This window comes from Callorhinus ursinus, unplaced genomic scaffold, assembly GCF_003265705.2.
Source record: "Callorhinus ursinus isolate GAN/ISIS: 27379988/994484 unplaced genomic scaffold, GSC_fseal_2.0 scaffold37, whole genome shotgun sequence".
NCBI lineage: Eukaryota > Metazoa > Chordata > Mammalia > Carnivora > Otariidae > Callorhinus > Callorhinus ursinus.
The window spans coordinates 14,991,486-15,013,567 of record NW_027397099.1 but is presented as its reverse complement, the minus strand read 5'-3'; the positions used below and the strand labels follow the sequence as shown (position 1 = coordinate 15,013,567).

The 22,082-nt window shown below is 54.1% G+C and overlaps 1 protein-coding gene across 1 annotated transcript in view; it reads left to right on the top strand.

Moving 5' to 3' along the window:
* Positions 1–6,127, top strand: part of CX3CL1 (C-X3-C motif chemokine ligand 1) — a 10,600-nt gene extending 4,473 nt beyond the window's left edge. Inside the window, exons 2-3 of the mRNA XM_025889150.2 lie at positions 2,773–2,893; positions 4,643–6,127. Coding sequence (XP_025744935.1) covers positions 2,773–2,893; positions 4,643–5,750 — 1,229 coding nt within the window. The 3' untranslated portion in view covers positions 5,751–6,127. The remainder of the gene's footprint in view (positions 1–2,772; positions 2,894–4,642) is intronic.
* Positions 6,128–22,082: the final 15,955 nt, after the last annotated feature.

Sequence of the window (22,082 nt, the reverse complement as noted above, 5' to 3'; positions counted from 1 at the left end):
TGTGGATGGATGGATGGATAGAAGGATGGGTGGATGGATGGATGGATGGATGGATAGATGGACTGATGGATGGATAGATGGACCAATGGATGGATGGATGGATGTGGATGGATGGGCAAATGGAGAGGTAGGTGAAAGGAGAAGTAGAATGAGGCATTATTTCATTCGGTGAATATTTGTTGAGTATCCACTTTGTGCTGAGAAGCACTGTGACACCAAGATTGACAAAGTCCCTGCCTTCCTGAAATTCATGGGACAGTAAATGGCTGCCTGGCTGGAGGCATTATTTCCAATTACTGAAAAGAAAACTTCTGAGGAGAAACCCTCCCTCAGGTTAGTTACATAGCCCTTCCCCATGCAAAACCAGGAATAGAGCCTGGCCAAGGGTATGTAGGCACCGTGGCAGAGGGTGGGGACTTTGGAGTCAGGCTGCCTTTGTGGCTCTTTAAAGCATGTGAGCAGTGGTCTTCCCCACCCTGGGCCATAGAGTCGAGAGAGCCGACTGACCATACCTAGCCTATGCCTCCTGCCCCCCCCCCCCCCCGCCGGCAGCCTCCCCTCAGCTCCAGGTGGCCTAAGACCCCTGCCAGACCAATGCAGGGAGGGGGGCTTCCTGGCTCTATTCAGCAGGGCCTGGGGCGGATGCAGCTGAGTCATTCCAAAGTCCCTCCGGGGAAGAAGGCAGGTGAAAGGCAGCAAGGTAACTTTCACATCCTGGTTCTTCAGAGAGAAAGGGCAGCCTGTGACTCAGGGACAAGCCACCGAGTGCTTTCTGCCCACCCCAGGAGCTGCTAGTGTTGCCCCTGGATGGCCCAGGCCAGCGCAGCCCTGCAGGCCCCGAATCCCCCTTCCATAGTCGGGGTAGGCTGAGGCTAAGAGGAAGTGATGGCACAGGAGGTGGCACATTCTAGAAGGGATGTGTGTGTGCTTGCACCTGTATTTGGGAAGGCAGAGCATGTTTGCACGTCCACATCCTCGTAAATACTTGTGCATGAGCAGTAAGGGTCAGCTGGGGCCGCCCAGGCCCTGCCTGGCTGGAGAAGATCATTCAGCTCACTAGACTCCCCTGCCCTGGAAGTCCTGGCCTCTAGAATTTTGCAAAACCCTCTGGGGCCTTGCTTCACCGCCTATGACCTTGACCCAGAGCTGAAACTCAAGCTCTTCCTTATTTTTCACATACTGCTCTTGAACTGACACCAAGGAGAATAAATTTTGCTGGAGATTTTAGGGGACGGAGGAAGGAGGAAAAGCAGTGCAAACAACTTCAAATGTTTATATGAAATATTTGGCTCCTCGGGGCGCCGGGGTGGTTACGCGTCCGACTCTTGATTTCGGCTCAGGTCTTGATCTCAGGGTCGTGAGATCGAGCCCCTGGTCAGGCTCTGCGGGGCGTCTGCTTGAGAGTCTCTGCCTCTCCCCTTGCTTGTGCTCTCTCTCTCACGTGTGCGCTCACTCTCTCTCTAAAATAAATAAAGAAATCTTTATTATTTTTTTTTTTAAGATTTTATTTATTTGACAGAGAGAGACACAGCAAGAGAGGGAACACAAGCAGGGGGAGTGGGAGAGGGAGAAGCAGGCTTCCCGCTGAGCAGGGAGCCCGATGTGGGGCTTGATCCCAGGACCCTGGGACCATGACCGGAGCCGAAGGCAGACGCTTAACGACTGAGCCACCCAGGCGCCCCATAAATAAATCTTTAAAAAAATATTTGGGCTCTCACCTGTCTGTTGAGTCACCCCCCACCTGTCCTGGGGTTTCTCTCTGGCTCCGTGCCATCAGCAGGCCCCTAGCCACCCCCCTCAGCCCCTCACCCCTTGCACAACCCCCATCTCCACCCCTCCTCCTTATTCCTGTGCCCCTAAATTGCCCAGGGGCCTCCAAATGACCTCCTCAGTTCCCCTCAGCCACTGCTGCCAAACTCATCTTGGCTCTTCACGGCAGAACAAAGGGTCCCCTACTCACTGGACCCCACCCCCAGCCTCCCCAGAAGGTGACTGTACTTCCACATTTAACACTTTCTATTTGTTCCATGTGTCCGATCATAGGAATGCCTTTACGTGGTTTTGGAGGGGCGGGCACATATGTGCCGTCCTGTTTGTTGGTGTGTGTGGATGCATGTGGATGTGTCATAGGTGGGCATATGACGTGTGTCTCAGAGGTCGTGGAAACCCACGAGCATGGGTCAGCCTGACAGGGAGGAGTGGGGTGTGTCTGTGGTGGGTGGAGGGCTGGGGGCGGTAGCTGAGCAGGTGACTTACTGGGGTAAAGAGCGTGTGGGGGGTGCATACCGCCATGGGCCCAGGAGGGGCCAGAACCTGGCCTGGGAGGAGAGCCCGTTCCCTCACTTGCTGGCTGTGTGACCTCAGGCAGATCCCTGTCGCTCTCAGACGTGTCCTCTCTTCTGTACAACTGACCAACGACAACTTAATTTTAAAAGTAAGCCCTCACTACTTACCAGGCAGTAGGAGCTTTATAAGTAAGAATTCATTCTCATTAATTTTTATAACATCCCTGTGAGGTAGATACTATCATTGTCTTTATTGTACAGGTGGGGAAACTGAGGCATAGAGAGGTTTTTTTTTTTTTGTTTGTTTTTTTTTTTTTTTTTTTGTTTTGGTGGGGGGGCGGGGGGGCTGAGGTCAAGGGCGCTGAAGACGAGGACGTGCAGGGCAGCGGCTGTGGCTTGCATGGTGTGGCTGGCACGAGCTGGCCTGGGACCGGGAAGCCAGATGCCCCTGGACAGTCCTGCTGACTGGGGGCCTCTGTGGGCTCAGGACAGCACCTCGGTGTGAAGAAATGCAACATCATCTGCAACAGGATGACCTCGGAGATTCCTGTGGCCTTACTAGACCACTACCATCGAAATCAAGAATCCTGCGGCAAGCCTGCCATCATGTAGGTACTGGCCTCTTGGCCTCTGTGAATCCGCATCCACATCTTTCTTTCTCATCTGGGCTCCTGCCAAGGGCCTCAGCAAATTTCTCCTCCTGCCCCTGCCTCCTGGCCCACGGCTGACCTAATATCTGCCCCCGAGGGTAAAGGTTGAGAGCAGTTTCCTGAAAGGCCTGGGGCCTGGGACAGCCACAGCGGGTGGTGTGTTTCAGGTGGCAGTCGAACCGGGTGGATTTCTTGGGGACATCAGGCATGGTGGTCTCAGAGCGCAGGCTCCAGACTCCAACCAATGTGGTGCAAATCCTGGCTCCATCACTTACAAGGTGGGGTGGGGCGGGGCGTCCAGTTGCCTACCCTCTGGGCCATAGTTTTCCTTATCTGTGAAATGGATAGTTGGGAGGATGACAGGGGATAATGCAAATAAGCAGCTTGGCGGGCTGCCCGGAAGCTGTTGCGATAACAGAGATTATTATCCATACTTGACAGTGGGGGAAACAGGATCCTTCTGAGACTCCGGGCCAGTCTACAGACTGGCCTTCGGGCCTGGCGTCAGGAAGTGGCTGGCAGGTTCTCGAAGTATAGGGCTCAGCAAAAAGAATTCGTGTGCTTCATTCCACCGACCGTGCAGCTGCTAAGAGGGGCATGGGGGCTACTGCCTAAGCTCTCCTCCCCTCGCCTGTTGAGGCTTGCTTCCCCCAGACTCCCCCAATTATTTGCTTCTGTTTTCTAGGTAAAGAGGAAGTGGGAAGCCCCAGGGAGGGCGCCATGGCCCCGAGCCGCACCTCGCCTCTGGGGGCCTGAAGCGTTATGCTTGCTTCCTGCACTTCTCTGGTTTCCCTAGTGAACCAGAGCCATGCACATTCACATGACCTCTCTGAGCCTCGGTTTTCTCATCTGTAAAATGGGGATGGTCACCATAGTCACCTCTCGGGATGGGTGGGAGGTTTAAATAGGCAAAATGCCTAGCACAGAGGTGTGGAGCATGAGCTCCTGTCAGCTCTGAGCCATGTTCTCGGCAGTGAGCCAGCCACACCCAGCTTCCGAGGAAGCTCAAGATTTAAATGGCACTCGAGGTCCTAACGGGACCTCCATATATGTGGCTGGAGCTCACTCAGTGTGCTTTCGGCCTGAGGAGACACACTAAGAGGTAGAGGGTCCAGAGGGCAGCCCGTAACTGAGGGAGCAGAGGAAGGGACATTTGGGTCAGCTCCTTCCAGAGAAAGGAGGCCCCACTCCAGAGCTCACCAGTCATACACCTGGCAGCAGGGAACACTGGTGGTCAGCTCCCCCCAGTCAGAAGGCACAGCCCAGAGCCCCCTGCCTTAATGGCGAAGACATTATTATTATTATTAACAATGTTATCATTTTTGGCTGTTACTCTGAGTTGGGTGTTTTATATAATTTTCTTTTTTTTTTTTTTTAACAATAACACCAAAGTGGGGTGACCAGCTTGCCCCAGTTTTCTGGGACTTTCACAAAAAGTCCTGTATTTTGAGGACCCCCCTCAGTCCCAGCTCTTCTGGGGAGGCTGGTCACCCTACAGAAGGTAGGTATGCTATCTCGATTTCTCAGGTGAGGACACGCAAGTTGTAGGAGTCAAGCGGCCTGAGCTAATCAGCTCACAGCTCACAGCTAATAAGGGGTGGGAGCAGGGTTTCCAGCCGGGTCTGTTCACCTGCAGAGCATTTTTTTGATGCTTCTACTCCATGTGGCCTCTGGGCATCACTGGGTCCCTGTTTTCCTTCCTTGTAGCTTGAGGACGATAAAGAACAGAACCTTCTGTGCTGATCCAAAGGAGATATGGGTTCAGAAAGCCATAGCACATCTAGAACGCCAGACAGCTCTTCCAATTCAAAATGGCGGCACGTTCGAGAAGCAAATTGGTGTGGGTGAGCCCAGGACCACCCCGGCCACCAGGGGAATGGACAGGCCTGCGGTCACAGAGCCCAAATCCACCCAGGAAAACAGTGGCCAGGAGGCACAGAGGGCCTCGGGGACTTCCTCAGAGCTGCCAACAGGAGTGGCTGATTCCTGGGGGACCAGGTTCCCCTCCACTCCAAAGACTCCGGACGGAGGACCTCCAGCTGGGTCCCAGAAAACTGAGTTTTTCAACGCTGCTACCCTCACCACCGCAACGTCCTGGCAGAGCTCTCCTGCCTACAAACCCGGGTCAGGCCTCTGGACAGAGGGAAAGGCCTCTGAGGCCCTCCCCACCCAGGCCCCCTCCACCCAGGCCTCCCCCACCCAGGCCCCCTCCACCCAGGCCCCCTCCACCCAGACCCCCTCCACCCAGGCCCCCCCCACCCAGGCCCCCTCCACCCAGACCCTCTCTACCCAGGCCACCCCTACCCACACCCCCACTATTTCACACAGAGCCTCAGAGGACAGTGTTGGCCCTGAAGGCCAACCTGTGTGGATCACAGGAGACAATCCCAAGCCACAGAACTCTCTAGGGCCTGAGGAGATGGGTCCCATCTCAGCTCACACGGATACTTTCGGGGGGCCTGACGGCACGCCCCATCTCTCCATGGTCCCTGTCTCCTCTCAAAGGGTCCCCAGCAGGGAGCCAGTGGCCTCAGGCAGCTGGACCTCCAAGGCGGAGGAGCCCATCCATGCCACCGTGGACCCCCAGAGGCTGGGTGTCGTCATCACCCCTGTCCCCGACTCACAGGCAGCTACCCGGCGGCAGGCGGTAGGGCTGTTGGCCTTCCTTGGCCTCCTCTTCTGCCTGGGGGTGGCCATGTTTGCCTATCAGAGCCTCCAGGGCTGCCCCCGCAAGCTAGCTGGGGACATGGTGGAGGGGCTTCGCTACGTCCCCCGGAGCTGTGGCAGCAACTCCTATGTCCTGGTGCCGGTGTGAGCTGGCCCCCTGCCTGCCTCCGGTTGTTCGACTCCGACAGCTGCCTGGGGTCCCCCGTCCTCACACCCACCCTCACCCAAGGGCCTGACCTGAGCTGGGGTGATCAGAGCGAGGAGGCAGGATCTTCCACACGCAACGGCTCCCGGCTCCCGGCTCCCGAGCACACGCCAGGAGGCCACACTTGACCACTGTTGACCCCTTGGGGACAGAAGTGGTGACCTCTGCACCTCACCCCAATGTCCCCAAGTCAGGAAACTTCTGCTGCTGGCTGGTGAGAGGTTCCCTTTGACAGTCCCAGACCCGATGAACAATTATTTATTAGAAAATGCCCAGCCCCTCTGAGTCACCTCCCCATCTCAGATGAGCCTCAGGCCAGGCCCCCTCTGCCCGCTCCCTCAGATCTCATTGTGTCTCTCGGTCCCGCTGCAGTTGCCAGTCACCCCGGCCACCTGCGGTGCTATCTCCCCCATCCCCTGTACAGAGCCCACACCCAGCCGGGGACCTGTCTTTTCTTGCATGAGCCTAGTGTGGCGTTCCCTGGGACTGCTCCTGGGAAGGCTCTGCCCTCCGTTAGGCATTGTGGGAAGGGGACATGAAGTGACCCGGTGGCTTGGATTATTTTTCTCCTCCTCAGTCGATGCCGTGCGTTGGCGGAACCTCGGCTGTGGGTGTGAAGGCTGGGGTTCTCGCCCCAGGTCCGCCACCAACCCAGCAGGACATTCGTACCTCTGGTTTTCCGTCTGTGGAAGGAAAGAGATGTGGCAAATGTGTGACAATAACCTGTACCCTGATGGGCATCACTCATTGATCCAGAGACCCCTTTTCCCAGACCAGGGGTGTAGCCTCACAACAGAATACCTTAGCCGGGCTTCACCCAGCAGGGAGCCTGGCACATTGGTGGGCCCTGTGCCTTTGGAGGGGGGTGGGGTGTGTGTGTGCAAGGAAGGGATCTGAAAGCTCAGGTCCTGCTCCGTGGGAGGGAGTCAGCTCTGTGGGCCCCCTGAGTGGGGACTGGGGGGGGGGTGCTTGAGGGGCACGCCGCTGCCTGGCTTGGGGAGCAGCCCTCCCAGTGTTCACCAGGCTCGCAGGGATGTGGAGACAGCCTGTGGGACGGGCTGAGGAGGAGGGAAGGCCTGCAGGCTCCGGGGAAGGCTGAGGTGCTCAGGGAAAGGAACCTGGAGCAGCTCCATGCCCGAGTCAGGGACTTGGGCCCCGCGCGTTTGCTGTTTCTTTCCTGCAGCCTGGCTTCCCGCCACCCCCACCCCCACCCCGTCTCTCGCTCCCTAAAAACACTGCTGTCCCCATTCCAGGATCTTCTCTCACCTTACTGCCCACCACAGGCGGGGCTAGGGATTTCCAGGACATTTTCCATGAGATCAGAATCCACCGTTGAAACCTGAGGTTTCGTGTTTACCTCTGAAAGATACTCCATCCTGCGGGGAGGGAAGTTGTGGGCACAAAGTCAGGGGTTCCCTTTTTGGCTGCTGGCCTCACCCCTCAGGGTCCCTGTTGGCAGCTCCCCACCTTCCTCAAAGGTCTCCGTAGGTGACCCTTGCCCTCCTCCGCCTGGGGAGCCTCCCACGGACCAGGGTGGGTGACACTCCACTTGGCAGATAGATGCTCAGAGGAAGCAGACACAGCTCTGGTCCACAGAGAGGGGGCGGCCACCTGAGTCCACCTGAGTCCACCCAGCCCTCCTGCACCCCCTGCTAGGCATGACCTGGGATGTTGAGGCCTGGCTCTAGTGGGGGGGCACTCTGACGGCTCAGAGGGTGGGCAGCTGGTCTGAATGCACTTTTGGGGGCTCCTCGAGGCTGGTGGGAGAGCCTTCAATGGGTGGGGCCCCCAGAATGGGGCTCCCCTACTTTTGTGAGCAATTAGCTGGGAGCAGCTAGTCCCCCTTCCACGGATTTGATTAGTTCCCCCAAGCAGGACATGGACAAGGACAATATGGGGGGAAACTTGGAAGGAGTTGGTTGATCCTTTTGCTTTTCCAACCCTATCACCAATGTCTGTGCCATTTTGTATTTTACTAATAAAATGGAAAAGTCTTGTGAATCGAATAACGTAGCTTTTTCTAGGGCAGGCTCAGCAACTGGAGCCTCAGGCGCAATGAACAAGGGAAGGGCCAAGAATCTCTGGGTCCAGCCTGCCTGGGGCAGAGTGACAGGAACTTTTACAGTCAGCAGGAGAAGCAGCACTGGGGATAAGGGTGAGGAGGATTGAGCCCCTGGCCTGGCTCTGTCCTGCCCAGCTGTGTGACACTGGGCAGGGCCTTTACCTCTCTGAGCCTGTATAAAATCAGATGTGAGATTTCTCCTAGTGGTTCCCGTCCCTGGCCGGAATCAGAATCCCTTATGGAGCCACCCCACCCTTCCCTATGACTACTAAACCACCATCTCAGGGGCCATGGTATCACCATTAGTGATCTGATGACCCCTGGGAGCAAATTGGCCACCTTTTCCTCTTTGCTGCCTTGACTCACTGCTGGTCCAGATAAAGATCAAAAGCGATTATTTCTCAAGGGACTTGGGTGTTCAAAGATATGACCCAAACACAAACCTCCTGGTGGTCCCTAAGCCCTCCAGTGTCCTAGGGTGGCATCCCAAGAGCGGCCATGTACAGTTGTGCAGGTTGGGAACTGCACCAGGTGTCACAGACCAAGTCCAGCCTCTTATTACACAGCATTTCATGGATCCGAAGGTGCGCATTTTTTCCACATTGTGATATCTTTGCGATTAGGGTTTGTCTTACAATCAATGGCTTGTCATAGTTTAATCGACAGGTCTTGTTTTCTTGACTAGTTGTTTATTAAATATCGGAATGTCTCACAACCAATGGCATTTTAGGTTTGATGTATACACGGGGTTTTTAAAAATCAGAGACAGCATTTAAAAATTAGGAAATTACACACATGAACCCACTCTTCCGTGACTGGGAAGGTCTGGTCCCACCAGGTATGTGACCTGCAGTTGGACAGGGGCTGGGTGGGCCCCAAAGCAGCGGCTGCCTCTGGAGATGGGGCGAGGCCAGGGTGAGACACCCTGCCCCCCACATCCTCTAGCATCCCCTCCACCCCTTCGTGCTCCTGGAGCCTGTGGCCACATCAGGCCATGCCATTTATGATTGCCCTTCTCTCGTTTGTCTCAGAGCAAGGATATTTTTGTCCCAGCCCGAGTCTCCACCAAAAGCAGGACAAGGAAAAACAGATCACAATGGGCACATGACTTCGCTTCTACCCTGCTGGCTTCCTCCTTCATTTTACTACCTGCCAAACCCTGTAGACACTTTCAGAAACGGTGGCTAAGATTCAAGTGCTGGAGAAAGACTCCAGGTCACATCCCGTCTCTGCTGTGTGACCCTGGGCAAATCATGTGTGCTTTGAGAGCTTTACTTTCCTCACCTGTAAGATGGGGACGTTCTATGCAAAGAACTTAGCGCACTGCCTGGCACCGGGCTCCCGCCCAGTGGGTTTGAGGTTCCTGTGGGAGTCTGAGTTTGCTGCCCCTTCGCAAGCTATAAATTCTAGTACTTTCTTCAGCAGCAAGCTGCTCTCCCTGTGCCCCCTCCAACCCATTCCCACCCCCTTTTGCCCATTCCCACCCCCAATGAGGAGCTCAGAGACGAGGTCACAAGTCTTCAGCCTCTCCCCGCACCCCATCCTTCCTGCAACACGGAACACCAGCAGAGGCTTGGCAATGAAACTAGGTGTCCCTAATTTGTCTGATTTTTTTTAAATCACATCCTTAGGTAAGGTTTACACTTCTCATGCTCCCCAAGAGGATGGAGGGTGGGAGAAACCTGTATTCAGGCTCAGGCCAGAGCAGTTCCCCAGAGATCCTGGAATGTTCTGTGTTCTCTCGCTTACGGAGCTACACTCCAGCTCAGGTGGTGCCCAGATTCACGCAGAGTTTGCTGGAGACTCAGAAATCTCCGATTGGGCTTGGGCTTGTCATGTCTCTGAGCCATGATGGCGGATAATAATAGCCAAAGCTTCGGAGCTACTTCTCCTTGTACTGCCTGCACCAGGAGATCCAGCTGGTCCACGTCTACCTGCCCCTCACCTCCCACATTCTCGGGGCCTTTGTCAACTCACAGATCCAAGGGCACAAGGAGATGAGCAAGGTGTGGAACGACCTGAAGCCCAACTCAGCTGCCTCTTCGCGGAACCCAACAGTTCCCTGCCCCCACTGAGGCCCCTGGAGGACGGTGTGTCCCCTCAGTAGTGCCAGTGGCCTGGGGCGGGAGCCCGGTGCCAGGCAGTGCGCTAAGTTCTTTGCATAGAATGTCCCCATCTTACAGGTGAGGAAAGTAAAGCTCTCAAAGCACACATGATTTGCCCAGGGTCACACAGCAGAGATGGGATGTGACCTGGAGTCTTTCTCCAGCACTTGAATCTTAGCCATTGTTTCTGAAAGTATGAGCCACAGATTCTTAAAAGTGTAGATGCCCGATCCCACTTCAGAGCTACTGGATCCAGACTCCAGGGGTGGGAGGGCTGGGGCTCTGCACCTTCAAGCTGCTGTCCCTGCCCCCACCCACCACTTCCTCTCCTACCTGCCTCCTTTGCCCTGCACTGCCCTCCAAATTAGGGATTTGGCACCTTGCCAAAGTTTTAGAGCCCCCCCTTCCCCCTCCACCCCCCTTCCCCCTCCACACCCCCTGCAGCCCTGCCCCTGCACCAGGCCAGCCCACTCCATCCCCCTCAAGGCTTGCAGTGTCCTGTGGGTGGTAGCTACCTACAGGCTCCTCACTCTCTGCCCTGCCACAAGTCCCCTTCTCCTCCCCTGTGCCCTCTGTACATTCCCAAATGGGTGAGGCCAGGCAGAAAAACAAAGAAATGAATGGCTGGGAATTTCCAGGGTGAGGCTGAATAATAGGCTCCTGGGAGCTGCTCGTGTGTGTGTGTGTGTGTGTGTGTGTGTGTGCGCGCGCGCGCGTGCTACTGCTGCTCCTATGTGTGCAAGAGCTCGGGGGACAACTCGTGCCCCATTCAGTTCTGCTCAGTCATGTGTTTTCCTGGAGAAAGAATGTTTCAGCTGTTGGGATTTAAGAAAAGATCTAGCACCAGGCTGACTTTCTTAAACTGACTGCGAACTCCAGTGGCTGGACTAATGGGAGATCTTAATCTCCCCAAACTGATGGAAGAGAGGCCCCTCTCTTAAATTCAAGGGATCTCTTGCCCTCAAAGGACAGAGTAGAATTATTTGCAATGAGCATCTTGTGAGTGTGTGGGTTTTTTTTTTTTTTTTTTTTTTAACCACCAACACAAGGGCAGAATGTAGCATGGAGATTTCTGGCTGTGTGGCTTCGGGCAAGATGCTTAACCTGTCTGGGCCTCAGTTTTCTCCATGGCTCATAGCCAGCTCTCGGTAAACAGAACCTATGATCATGCAGTAGATGTTTCCAAAGGGTTTGAAACATTCTATTTCTATTCACTTTTGTTATTGGCAACCCAAGCAAGACTGTGGAATTATAAGGTATCTATAAAGAAATGTAGTCTTCTTGGTTTTCAGGAAAGTAGGGTGAAGAAATGTTAGGGTGCCATTAAGCAGATAAGAATAATTTGGAATTTGCATAATTTTTCCCCTACACTAATAGATGACATTCAAGTTGAGGTAACTTTTCTCCTATAAATTGCTTTTGAACTTGGCAAGGCCAAAACTCATGAATCCCTATTAATTGATACCAGACTAACAAGACGTCTGAATCTCAGACTTGGACAGAAAGGGAAGTTTGTTAATTTCAGGTCTGTGGAGACTGGGGTAGTCTCTCTCCCTGCATATTTCCAGCTGGCTACCCCCAGGCACAGGGGAGGGTTGCTCTTCCTGCCCCCTTGGGGTGGACAGGGGCCACATGACTAGTTTTGGCCAGCGAGCTGAGAGTGGAAGAATGTGTATCACTAGATTCAACCACTGAATTGCTGAGAGACTTTTCAGAACTCTTAGTCCTGGGCGCCTGGTGGCTCAGTTGGTTAAGCAACTGCCTTCGGCTCGGGTCATGATCCTGGAGTCCTGGGATCGAGTCCCACATCGGGCTCCCTGCTCAGCAGGGAGTCTGCTTCTCCCTCTGGTCCTCTTCCCTCTCGTGCTATCTCTCAAATAAATAAATAAAATCTTAAAAAAAAAAAAAGAACTTTTAGTCCTCTGGCTTGGCACCTCCAGCTTTCCAGAAAGTGCTTCATTATTTTGGGTCTCAGAGTGATGATGGTAGCAGAGCCTCCAGCCATGGAAAAAGCTCCTGCTGACCTCTGTGGAAGAAACAAACCTTTGTGGTTTTAAGCCAGGGAAAGTTCGTGGTTACTTGTTATTGCAACATAACCTAGCCCATCCTGACTGATACAGCAACCAGGAAAAAGAAGTATGTTGTTCCTTGACAAGTAGGAATGACTTGTCAATAACCTCAGGATGGTGTTAAAGGCTTGAAAACATTCCCTTAACCGGGGAGAAACAGCCTTTCAGTTACCTAGCTCGCCACTTTCCATATGCTCTCTCTGCCGACGGGATGGTCGACGGTCACCAGCCAGCTGTCTGGGTTTATCTGGGATTCTCGCTGAGTGGAGGTGGAAAGAAGGGCTTTGTAGTTTCTCTGAGATATGCTGATGCTTGGGAGCTCTCATGGCTCAGATATGCCAGTGATGGCTTCAGGAGACAAGGAAGTAAATGGTGAGAATATTAACATTATTGAGCACCAGCTGTTTGCTAGATGATCTGGATCAACCAGTCTTTCGTGTAGCTCCTAAGCCCAGCAGTCCAACCTGGGTAACCTGGACCTGTTGTCACAGGACTTGGCCGCTTTTGCACAATTGTGGGAACCAAGGGTGCGGTCAGTGTCTTTATTTTCCTGGAGGATTTCAGTTGGCCCGTGGGCTGCAGCCTTGCCTCTCTTGATATTGTTCCCCCAGTCTTTTTTTTTTTTTTTTAAAATTTTATTTATTTGACAGAGAGAGACACAGCGAGAGAGGGAACACAAGCAGGGGGAGTGGGAGAGGGAGAAGCAGGCTCCCCGCTGAGCAGGGGCCTGGATGCGGGACTCGATCCCAGGACCCTGGGATCATGACCTGAGCCGAAGGCAGATGCCTAACAGCTGAGCGACCCAGGCGCCCCTGTTCCCCCAGTCTTGCTACCCAGTCCCCACCGCTATGCCTTTGGCCACACATTTTTTTTACATCCTCAAGTTGATCTTCTCTCTTGTCCCTCTGAGCCATTGCACGGGCCGTCCCCCTGCCTGGAACAACTCCCCCCTTCACTGTTCCTCTGGCAAGTCCTACTCATCCTTTGGTCTCAGCTTAGATGTCACTTCCTCCAGGAGGTCTTCCCTAACTTCTTGGTTTCACGAAGGTTCCCTGCTATGGGTACTCACAACACCTGCACCCATGATAACCCTCACATGACCCGGCTGTGCCTGCTTGTTTCACTGAGCTTCTGTAAGATCCATGAGGGTGAGGATGTGTGTGTCTTTTTCCCCTTTGTGCCCCAGTGACTACCACAGGTCTCGGAAGAAGTGAAAGAGAGGAAGGGCCAGCATCCACTGCCATCCGGGTCCCATTGGCTCTTTCTGACCTGGTGCCTGTACCACATGGCTTTCTGATTTATGCAAAGCCACCCATCCATGTGGGGGGGGGGCTGCATTTCAAGGCACTTCCTGGCAAAAAATGTTGAATTGCCTCAAAGGGATCTCAGAGACTGAAAGGGGCCACTGTGAAGGTGCATCCAAGTCACTCTTAAACCCCTCTGACCCTCCACCATCACACCTTGGTCTTGAAATTGCTCCCCAGGCCCAGCCAAGACCCCTGGGAAGCCTGGACTGGGTCACAGTCCTGATGGTCCTCCAGATTCTCTAGAGGACTGAGCAGGCAGAGGGGGAATCTAGCAGCCCCAGGGTCTCTGGAGTCTCTGAGCCTGGGAACTTCTGTCCCCCTAGACATCTTCCTGGGTCTCCCCTTCTCTTCCCCACCCCCGGGGCCTCATCTGTACCTGTGCGGCCCGTTTCCCAGTTTTTCCATATTGTCATGACCATCACCAGATTGATGGACTTGGAGGCCCATCCACGTGAGCACCGGGATGCAGGTACATAGCCCACGGTCCTCTTACCAAGCTATCAAGGGCAGAAGCAGTGGGTCCCTATGGGGAAGCAGGGAGGAGGGAGGAGTCATTCCATTATCGCCAGAGATGAATAAGACTCTAGCCTTCCCCTCCTGCAGGTCACTGTCTCCATCACACACCACTATGAGGCTTTGAATGAATTTTCTCCTTTACTCCCTGCCCCTGCTCTAAGAGAGGTTCTACTCACATGAACGCCATTTTCCACATGGAAGTGCCAAGGCGCCGGGAGACCGAGGAATTTACCCACGGTCACACAGCTGGTAAGTGGCTAGGCCAGCAGGCAGCCCTACACTAAAGATCCCACTTTTTTTTTTTTTAGTAAACTGTGGTATGGTATAGTCATTGCATGGGATCACATAAATGGTGACAAGAAATACACGGGCTCCTCCTGACACACATGACTCTTAAGTTCAACATTGCAAGATGTGCAAGTAGAGATACTATATAATAATATTAATATAAAGCTTAAGAACATGTATAAACAATGCCATACATGGTGTAAGGACACATACGCTCACGCACACGTGCATCAGTAAGACAAAGAAATGCTTGGGATTAATGTCTGCCCAATTCAGTGTCTTTTAGTCTGGAGAGGGATGGATTAGGAGAGGCACATGGGCCTCAGGGAGGGTAATATTTAGCCCTTAATCTAGTGGTAAGTACATTCGTGTACCCAGAGCCCACTCCCTTCAGTTGCTTTCACTACTAACTAACGTTCTTTTTTTTTTTTTTTAAGATTTTATTTATTTATTTGAGAGAGAGAGCATGCACCAAGGGGGGGGGGGGGGGATGGGGAGCAGAGGGAGAGGGAGAAGCAGACTCCCCGCTGAGCAGGGAGCCTGACACAGAGATCTATCCCAGGACCCTGGGATCATGACCTGAGCCAAAGGCAGACACTTAACCGACTGAGCCACCCAGGCTCAGTTACCCTGTTTTTGTTTTTTTTTTTTTTAAGTAGGCTCCATGCTGAGTGTGGAGCCCAATGCAGGGCTTGAACTCACGACCCTGAGTTTAAGACGTGAGACGAGATCAAGAGGCTGACGCTAGGGATGCCCTAGCTAGGGACACTCCAGCGCCCCTCTAACTGGAGCTCTAGAGCCCCTGTGGATGGGATGTCAGGAGGAAGCCACCCCAGGCACTTGCCTGAGGTCACACCTTTGCTGGGCCTCAGTTCCTTCTCTGACTTCATTCCTCTGCTCTTCCCTCACCTCCCCTGGGAGCGTGTCCTTAATGAACCCAACAATGGAAGAGCCCGTCGACCGTGCTCGCCAGCCTGCAGCCCACCGTGGGCTCCAGAACGAGTCGCTGGCTGGGGGAGGAGAGTGAAAAAGACTTCAAGGAGTAGATGGGAATTGACAGGAAAAACAGCTCCCTACGGAAGTCTGTAGATTCAACCTGGTGCCAATAAAAACACCAAATTATTTTTGGAGCTAGATTAGGTAGTTTTAGTTTCACTTGGGGGAAAAGAAAAAAAAAAAAGGAAGGCGTCGGGATTGCTGCAGGAAGCCCAGGCAGAGCAGGAAGAAGGGAGGACCCTGTGTGAAGCCAGGTGGGATTGAGGAGAAAGCCCCCATCTGTGGAAGGACAAGTCCCAGCCCGTTCTGGCCGGGGCCCAGAGGACTGCGGAGGCACCTGCTCCTCTCTAGAGAGAGAGCAGGACCTCAGTCACCTCTAGAGGCACTTGCTTCCTGGGTCTGGACCTTACTCAGAAGCGGCCACACCCTTCCACACCGTGGGCTCCCCCGAGTGAACCACGAAACAGGTAGGACCGTGTCACGTGACAAATGGCCGCATGCTGCTGGCCCGCCCCGGCTGGCTTATTTGCAGTGAGATTGGACGACAAAGCAGGGAGATCTTTAGCCTCTCAAAGGGCCCAAGCTCCTCAGAAAAGGTGCCTTCCTGGATGTGTGTGCTTCCCGGAGGCTGGGCTCTTGGTGCTGACCCTGGTGTCGAAAAAAACCTTCCTTGGGAGAAGAAAGGGTGCCGTGTGTCAAGAAGGATTCCCACCCACCCACCTCCATCGTCCCCCCCGCCCCGCCCCCCAGGTAGGCTGCCAGGTTTGGAGCAGGCTGCAGCAGACCTCTCATTTCTAAAGGAAGGTTCCATCGTGGCACCATGAGGGGTGAGCCTTGAACTGGTCACTTGGCAGTACCGCCCTGGATTGTCCCAGTGTTGTGTGGAGGCCGAAGACCGCCTGTGAGATACTTGGAAAGAGAGAGTTGGACTCTAGCAGTGAATGAAAGTAATTGATTTACAGGGCTCAGGTGGGGGCCAGGAGAGGAGCTGTGGCCCAGGCACGAGAGAGGGAGACAGATCCCGACAAGTCCACGGGTAAGAGTGAGACTCAATGAGAAGTGCTTATGTACTCGGCTTCGAGAACAATACCAGCCATTTAGCCGTTCAGTCACTGAATTCAACCCGTATGTACTGAGGGCCTCCCACGAGCCACGATCACTGCACAAAAGAGACAGGGCCTCTGCCCCATGGCACTTATGTTCCAGGGCAGATGTCAGGGAGAAGACGGGCCATGAACAGCACGCGGAATAAGTAAGTCAATGGTGTCGTTATTAGGAGGTGGTAAGGCCGGCAGCAAAAAGAATAAAAGCAAAAAATAGGGCAGAGAAAGAGGTGAGGTGGGTTGCAGTTTTAGATAGGGTAGGCGTCACTGAAAGGTGACATTTAAACAGAGATCGAAGGAGGTGAAGGAGTGCGTCATGCATGTCACTGGGGAAAGAATATTCCAGGCTGAAAGAACAGTCTGGGGAAGCGTCCTCGGGAGGGAGAGCGTCGGGCACGGTGGTGGGCACGGCGGAGGCTCCGCGAGGGGGCCGGTGAGGCCAGAGCATGGGAAGCCAGGCGGAGCCTCGAGGCTGCTGCAGGGTCTTTGGCTTTTCCTCCCGGGCGGAGGGGAGAGCCAGGGCTTGCTGTGAGCAGGGGAGATTCGCGTTCCCGCGGCGACTGTGCTGAGAATAGGGTGGAGCGCGCAAGGATGGAGGCAGGGACTCCGCCAGGAGCCGGTGTAGGGATCCAGGGGAGGGATGGTGGGCTCCAGAGGGATTCTGAAGGCAGAGGAGCCAGGAGAGGGGCTGACAGATGGCAAGGAGGGGGTGAGAGGAAGAGGCGTCAGGATGGTGCCCAGGTTTCTGGGCCAAGCAACGGGGAAGGAAGGGGCTGGCGAAGAACAGGGGAGGAGCACGTGTGGGGGTGGATGGGAATGGGGAACTCAGCTTGGGACTTGGAGGGGTCTGAGAGGCGGGCTCCGCGTGTTCAGGAGGCAGCTGACATACAAGTCTGGAGCTTGCAAGAAAAAGTTGGGAGTCTTTGGCATATAGATGATATTTAAAGTCAGGAACATGTACTATTTGCCAGATACATGCCCGAAGGCAGTCGATGGGAACCAACTCCTGCTCGTGTACTTACTATTATTATTTTCATTTCGCAGGTGGGGAGACCGAGGCTCGGAGAGAAGTCACTGGCTCCAAGTCTCACAGCCCATTGATGGCAGAGCTGAATTCAAACCGGGGTTACCCAACCAAGAGCCTTAGCTCTGAGCCCCTCCCTTCCCCAGGGTCTCCCCTGTTTAATCTTTTATGACATGTCCTATATGAGAAGTGGATATAATTTGGTTCAGGGAGATGGGCGATCCAGACAACAGGAGGACATAGCCAACCAAGTCCCCTAGTGAGGGTGCACATCAACCTTCACAGAAGTTGAGCACTGGGATCCTCGAGGTGAGAATGATCCGGAGGGATGCTAGAGCTTAAAGGCTGGCCCGAAGAGTTTTGAGTGGAGGGGGCAGGGAAGAGGGAGCCACTGATGGTTCTTGAGGGCTCTGTGTAGTCAGAGTAGCCCTTGAGAAAGACCCATCTGACGTGAGCATGCAGGAGGACCAGAGAGGAGGAAACAGGTCTGGAAGTTGTCAATACGGTGCCCCGTGTGAAGGATTCAGGTTCCCAGCCAGTGGGAATGGGGAGGGGATCAGGAAGCTGAGCACCCCCTGAAGACATCGCTGGGCAGAGTCTGTGCCTGATGCGCCATGGGGCCTGGAGGTGAGAGATGAGTCAAGGGCACAATTTCAGACCAGAGGGGCGGATGCGAGGTGGAGAATGACGCCAGTCTGAGCCAAAAAAAGGGGGGGAGTTGGTTGAGAGGAACTTGGCGCCTCCTTTCTTGTTCTTGGACTGAGTGAACCACAAAGGGACAGATTTCTGTTTCTTAGGAGCCCGCAGTCCAGAGTGGCTAGGCTCAAGAGGAGGCCAGAGGATGGGCCAAGGCCCAGGGGGGTGTCTTGGGATCAGAAACTGGTTGGGGCTGGAGACAGAGGTTCAAGGTCAAAGGCCTGAGTGAATGACCTCAAGGAGGGAGAGAGGGTTGCCTGAGACAAAAACAAACCCTAGGATAGAAACCCACACACGCTTCCACCACTTGTTAGCCCTGCGGACCTTTAGGCCAGTTCCTTAACCTCTGTGGCTGGTCCCCAGTTTCCTCCTCATCTGTAGAACGTAGGCAATAATAGTTCTTACCTCCTCGGGTTATGGTGAGAACAAAGTAAACTAATAGATGTAATTGCTGAGAGCCTTGCCCAGCCTGGAGTGAGAGCTCAGAAATGTTACCGAAAAGAAGAACCCGCAGAGGGCTCAGGGAAGAAACCTACCCCGAATCCCGGTGCGGAGGAATGTCAGGAAGGGAAATGGTTCCTAGCGATGACAAGGAGATTCATCAAACCAGCTGGAGACCAGGAAGTTTACACGTATCGTCTCAGTTAATTTTCCCAGCAATATCGTGAGGGAGCATCTATCAACATGTCCAATTTTCAGGTGAGGAGAGTGAAGCTCATAGACTTGTTCTTGGTCACACAGTCAGGAACAGGTGGAAGAGGGACTGGGCCCCAGGGCTGTAGAGAATGCTTCCAGATCATCTGTGGGTAACCACTCCCCCGTACTGCCCTTTGTGAGGGGATGGGAAGTTCAGAGGGTGGCCATGGGTGGCTGAGAAGCCCAGACAAAGTGGCTTCCCCAGAGTGTCAGGGCCATAGTGCTAAGAATTAAATCACATGTGAACAGAGAGGAAATGTTAGTGGGAGGTGTAGACCACACATCGGAGAAGTTTGGTCATGAATAAAAGGACAAATAGGAGGACAGCATGTTGGGGAGTCAAGGAGGGTTTTCCAGAAGCAGAGACCCTAGATCATGTCATCAGCAGAGGGGAGGAGACCATGGAAAGGGAGAACACAAAGAGCCAGGAGGTGGGAGTGTAAGTGAGGGAAGGGGGCCTTCCTGGGATGAGGAAGGAATGAGAGCAAAGCCATGGTCAAAGAAATTTAGGTTTGACAGAAGGCAGGAAATGGCCGCAACCCACAAGGAAGTTGGAAACTAGATGGGAAAAGAGTCAATGAGTGCCTTGGTTGGATTCTTCTGCCTCATTTATGACAGGAGAATTCAAGTGTGTCTCATGGACTGATGGGACACACTGGACCAAAAATAATTTGTTCTGGAGTGAAAGAGACCCTGGGATAGAATGTAAGCTATGCCCAAGCTGTAGTTCAGAAATCTGTAGTTCAGAAATTCAGAAATCCATCAACCTATTCATTCATCCATCCTTCTACCCATCCACCTGTCCATCCATCCATCATCCCTCCATCCATCTACCCATCCTTCATCCATCATCCATTCATTCATTCACCCATCCATCCAACCATCCACCTCTTACCTAGTCAATAAACATATTTTATTGAGCACCTACTGGGTGCTAAGTCCTAGAGCTACAAGTAGGAACACAGGAGAGATCCTGTTTTCAAGGAGTTCACAGCCTTCCATGTAAGACCCGGCAAACAAACCAGTGATCACAGTGTAATGTGATGAGAGCATGAGAGGGAGGCCAGAGACCTGTGAGGACACAGAGGAAGGTGGGGGCTGAAGGAAGGAAGCGAGGGTTTAAGCTGTGATCTGAGGAGGGTAGGAGTGGAAGGAAGTGCGGTGTGGGGGAGCAAGAGAGAGAGTTCCAGATAGGGGGAAGAGCTATACAAAGAGCCTGGCATTTTCAAGGAACTGAAAGAAGGTCCATGTGGCTAGAATAAAGTAATGGGGTAGATGGTGGGGCTGGAGGCAGAACTTGAGGCTGGAGTTGTCAATGAGAATCTGGACTTCATCCTGAGGGCAATGGGCAGGTATGGAAGGATTTTTGAGAGGGGAGAGCCTTGCTCAGTTTTGTGTTCTGGAAAGATCTCCAGGCTTCAGAGAGGAGGGTGGACTGGAGTGGCAAGCCCGGGAGCTGGGAGATGAGCGTGGGGCTGGAGTCCAGCAGGGAGTTGGAGATGGGGGGCCATGTGGATGGTGACAAGGGGATTGGTTAAGGACACATCCAGGTGGCCTGCTGAACAGGTCTTGCCCATTGACCATGGGGGGGGGGTCAAGGAGACGGACGACCTGTCAGGGAAGGTTGACTCATCAGTGAATACATCAGGCCCTTGGGACAGGGGAGTGGGAGGTATTTTGGGATTGGGGAATGGGGATCACATTTGGGATCTTCACATATCAGCCACCATGGGAAGGACAAAATGAATCTAGCTTCAGCTGTCAGAGGACAGAGCTCCATGGACAAAATGCTAGATCCTTACTGGGAGGCTCCAGGCAAGTCATTCTTCCTCCTGGAGCCTCAGCTGTCATGGGCTGCCACCTCAGTGACAATTGTCATGTGCAATTGGAAGATGACAGAGAGCTTCCATCCTAGCAACCTGGCCCCTGCTCAATGGTTTGGGGCTAAGTTCTTGGGGGTTTCGACAACAGCATCCCTGGTTCTGCCCCAGCCCACAGCAGAGCCAGAGGTGGGGCAGAAGAATTCCCTCCCTCCCTTTCAGGGTGAGCTACCCAGAATCCGGCTGGTTGCAGCCCCTCCGAGCTAAGGGGGGGGGGAACTTTGATCCTCTCTAGTCCAACAGGGGCTCCTTGTGGCCATGGTCTCGGGCCCTGGGGCAGCACGGGTGGCAGGTGCAAAGGCGGTGAGTCTGGCCAGCTTGAGTCAGAGGTGTTGAGACAGGCAGTCACTCTGGCCTCTCCCTTCCACTCAGGTCCAATTCCCCTTTAACTCTGTTGTCCTACTCGGCCTGCATCTAGCCTGCTTTCCCCACCTGTGACCTTGCCCTTCCTCCGGCGCCCTCTCCCCAGCCAGCCTCCATAGAACTCTGCCTCACCACTGCCTCCTCCAGGGAGCATTCCTGATTCCCCTGCCCGACCTCCGAGCCCTAGAGTCTGCCCAGCACCGTAAAGGTCTCTTGAGGCCCTTAGCATAGTCCCAGACTCCAGGACATCCCATCTGGAAGGTCCCCGGGAACCCATTTCATAGCTGGGAGAGCCGAGGAGGAATAAGCCAGTTAACCCCTGGCAAGGAAACCACCTCAAAAATGTCCCTGGTCTGTGTTGTCTCCAAAGTGAGGTACTCTCTGCGGCTCCTCCCCAGGCTCTGGGTCCAGCTCACCTCCTTGTCCTTGTCCTTTGTTCATGGTCAAGAGTGGGCTGTGCGCAGGCGCTGGGATACACGCGGTGGCGGACGTGCCCCTGTCGTCACAGCGTTTACGGTCTGCACGTCACATCGGGACCGTGCCCGCACCCCCCCACCCCAGAACTCTGGGCTGCTTCTCTCACTTATCTCTGCACATTCCCTCCTTTGCACCGTGCTAGGCGCTTCCCTCCTGTGAAATGCCCACCCCTCCTTCTTCTGGTGTGAATCCTCCCAGCCACAAGGCCCAGTTCGCTGACCGCTGCCTCCAGGAAGCCCTCCAAGGTCTCTCAGCAAGAAGCAACCTCTCCCTGCTCTGGGCCCACAGCCTTTTCTGTCGCGTGCACATTCCTATGTTGGGCCTGGCCTTGTTCCCCTCCCTCCACAGCCCCGGGCAGAGTACCTGACACACAGCAGGTGCCCACTGACATGTTTGCTGCTCTGTGCCCTCCCTTGCCAGGCATCCTGCACCAGGCCAGAGTTAGTCCAGAACCTTCTGCTCCTGCTGTCACAACCAATTCCCTAGAAGGGATAGGGGAATTTGGGTCCTTCTGGAGAAAAGTTCTGAGTTGGTGGCAGAAGAAGGGGGGGGGGGAGACTCAAGCCCCAGTCAGGGAGTTTCCCCAGCGGTGGGGGCTGGGCAGCCTCGTTGGTAATACAGTTGTTAATCATCGTTCTCACAGCCCCGCCTTGTCCAACACAGGAGAGCAATCCATGGCCCCTGTGGCAGGTG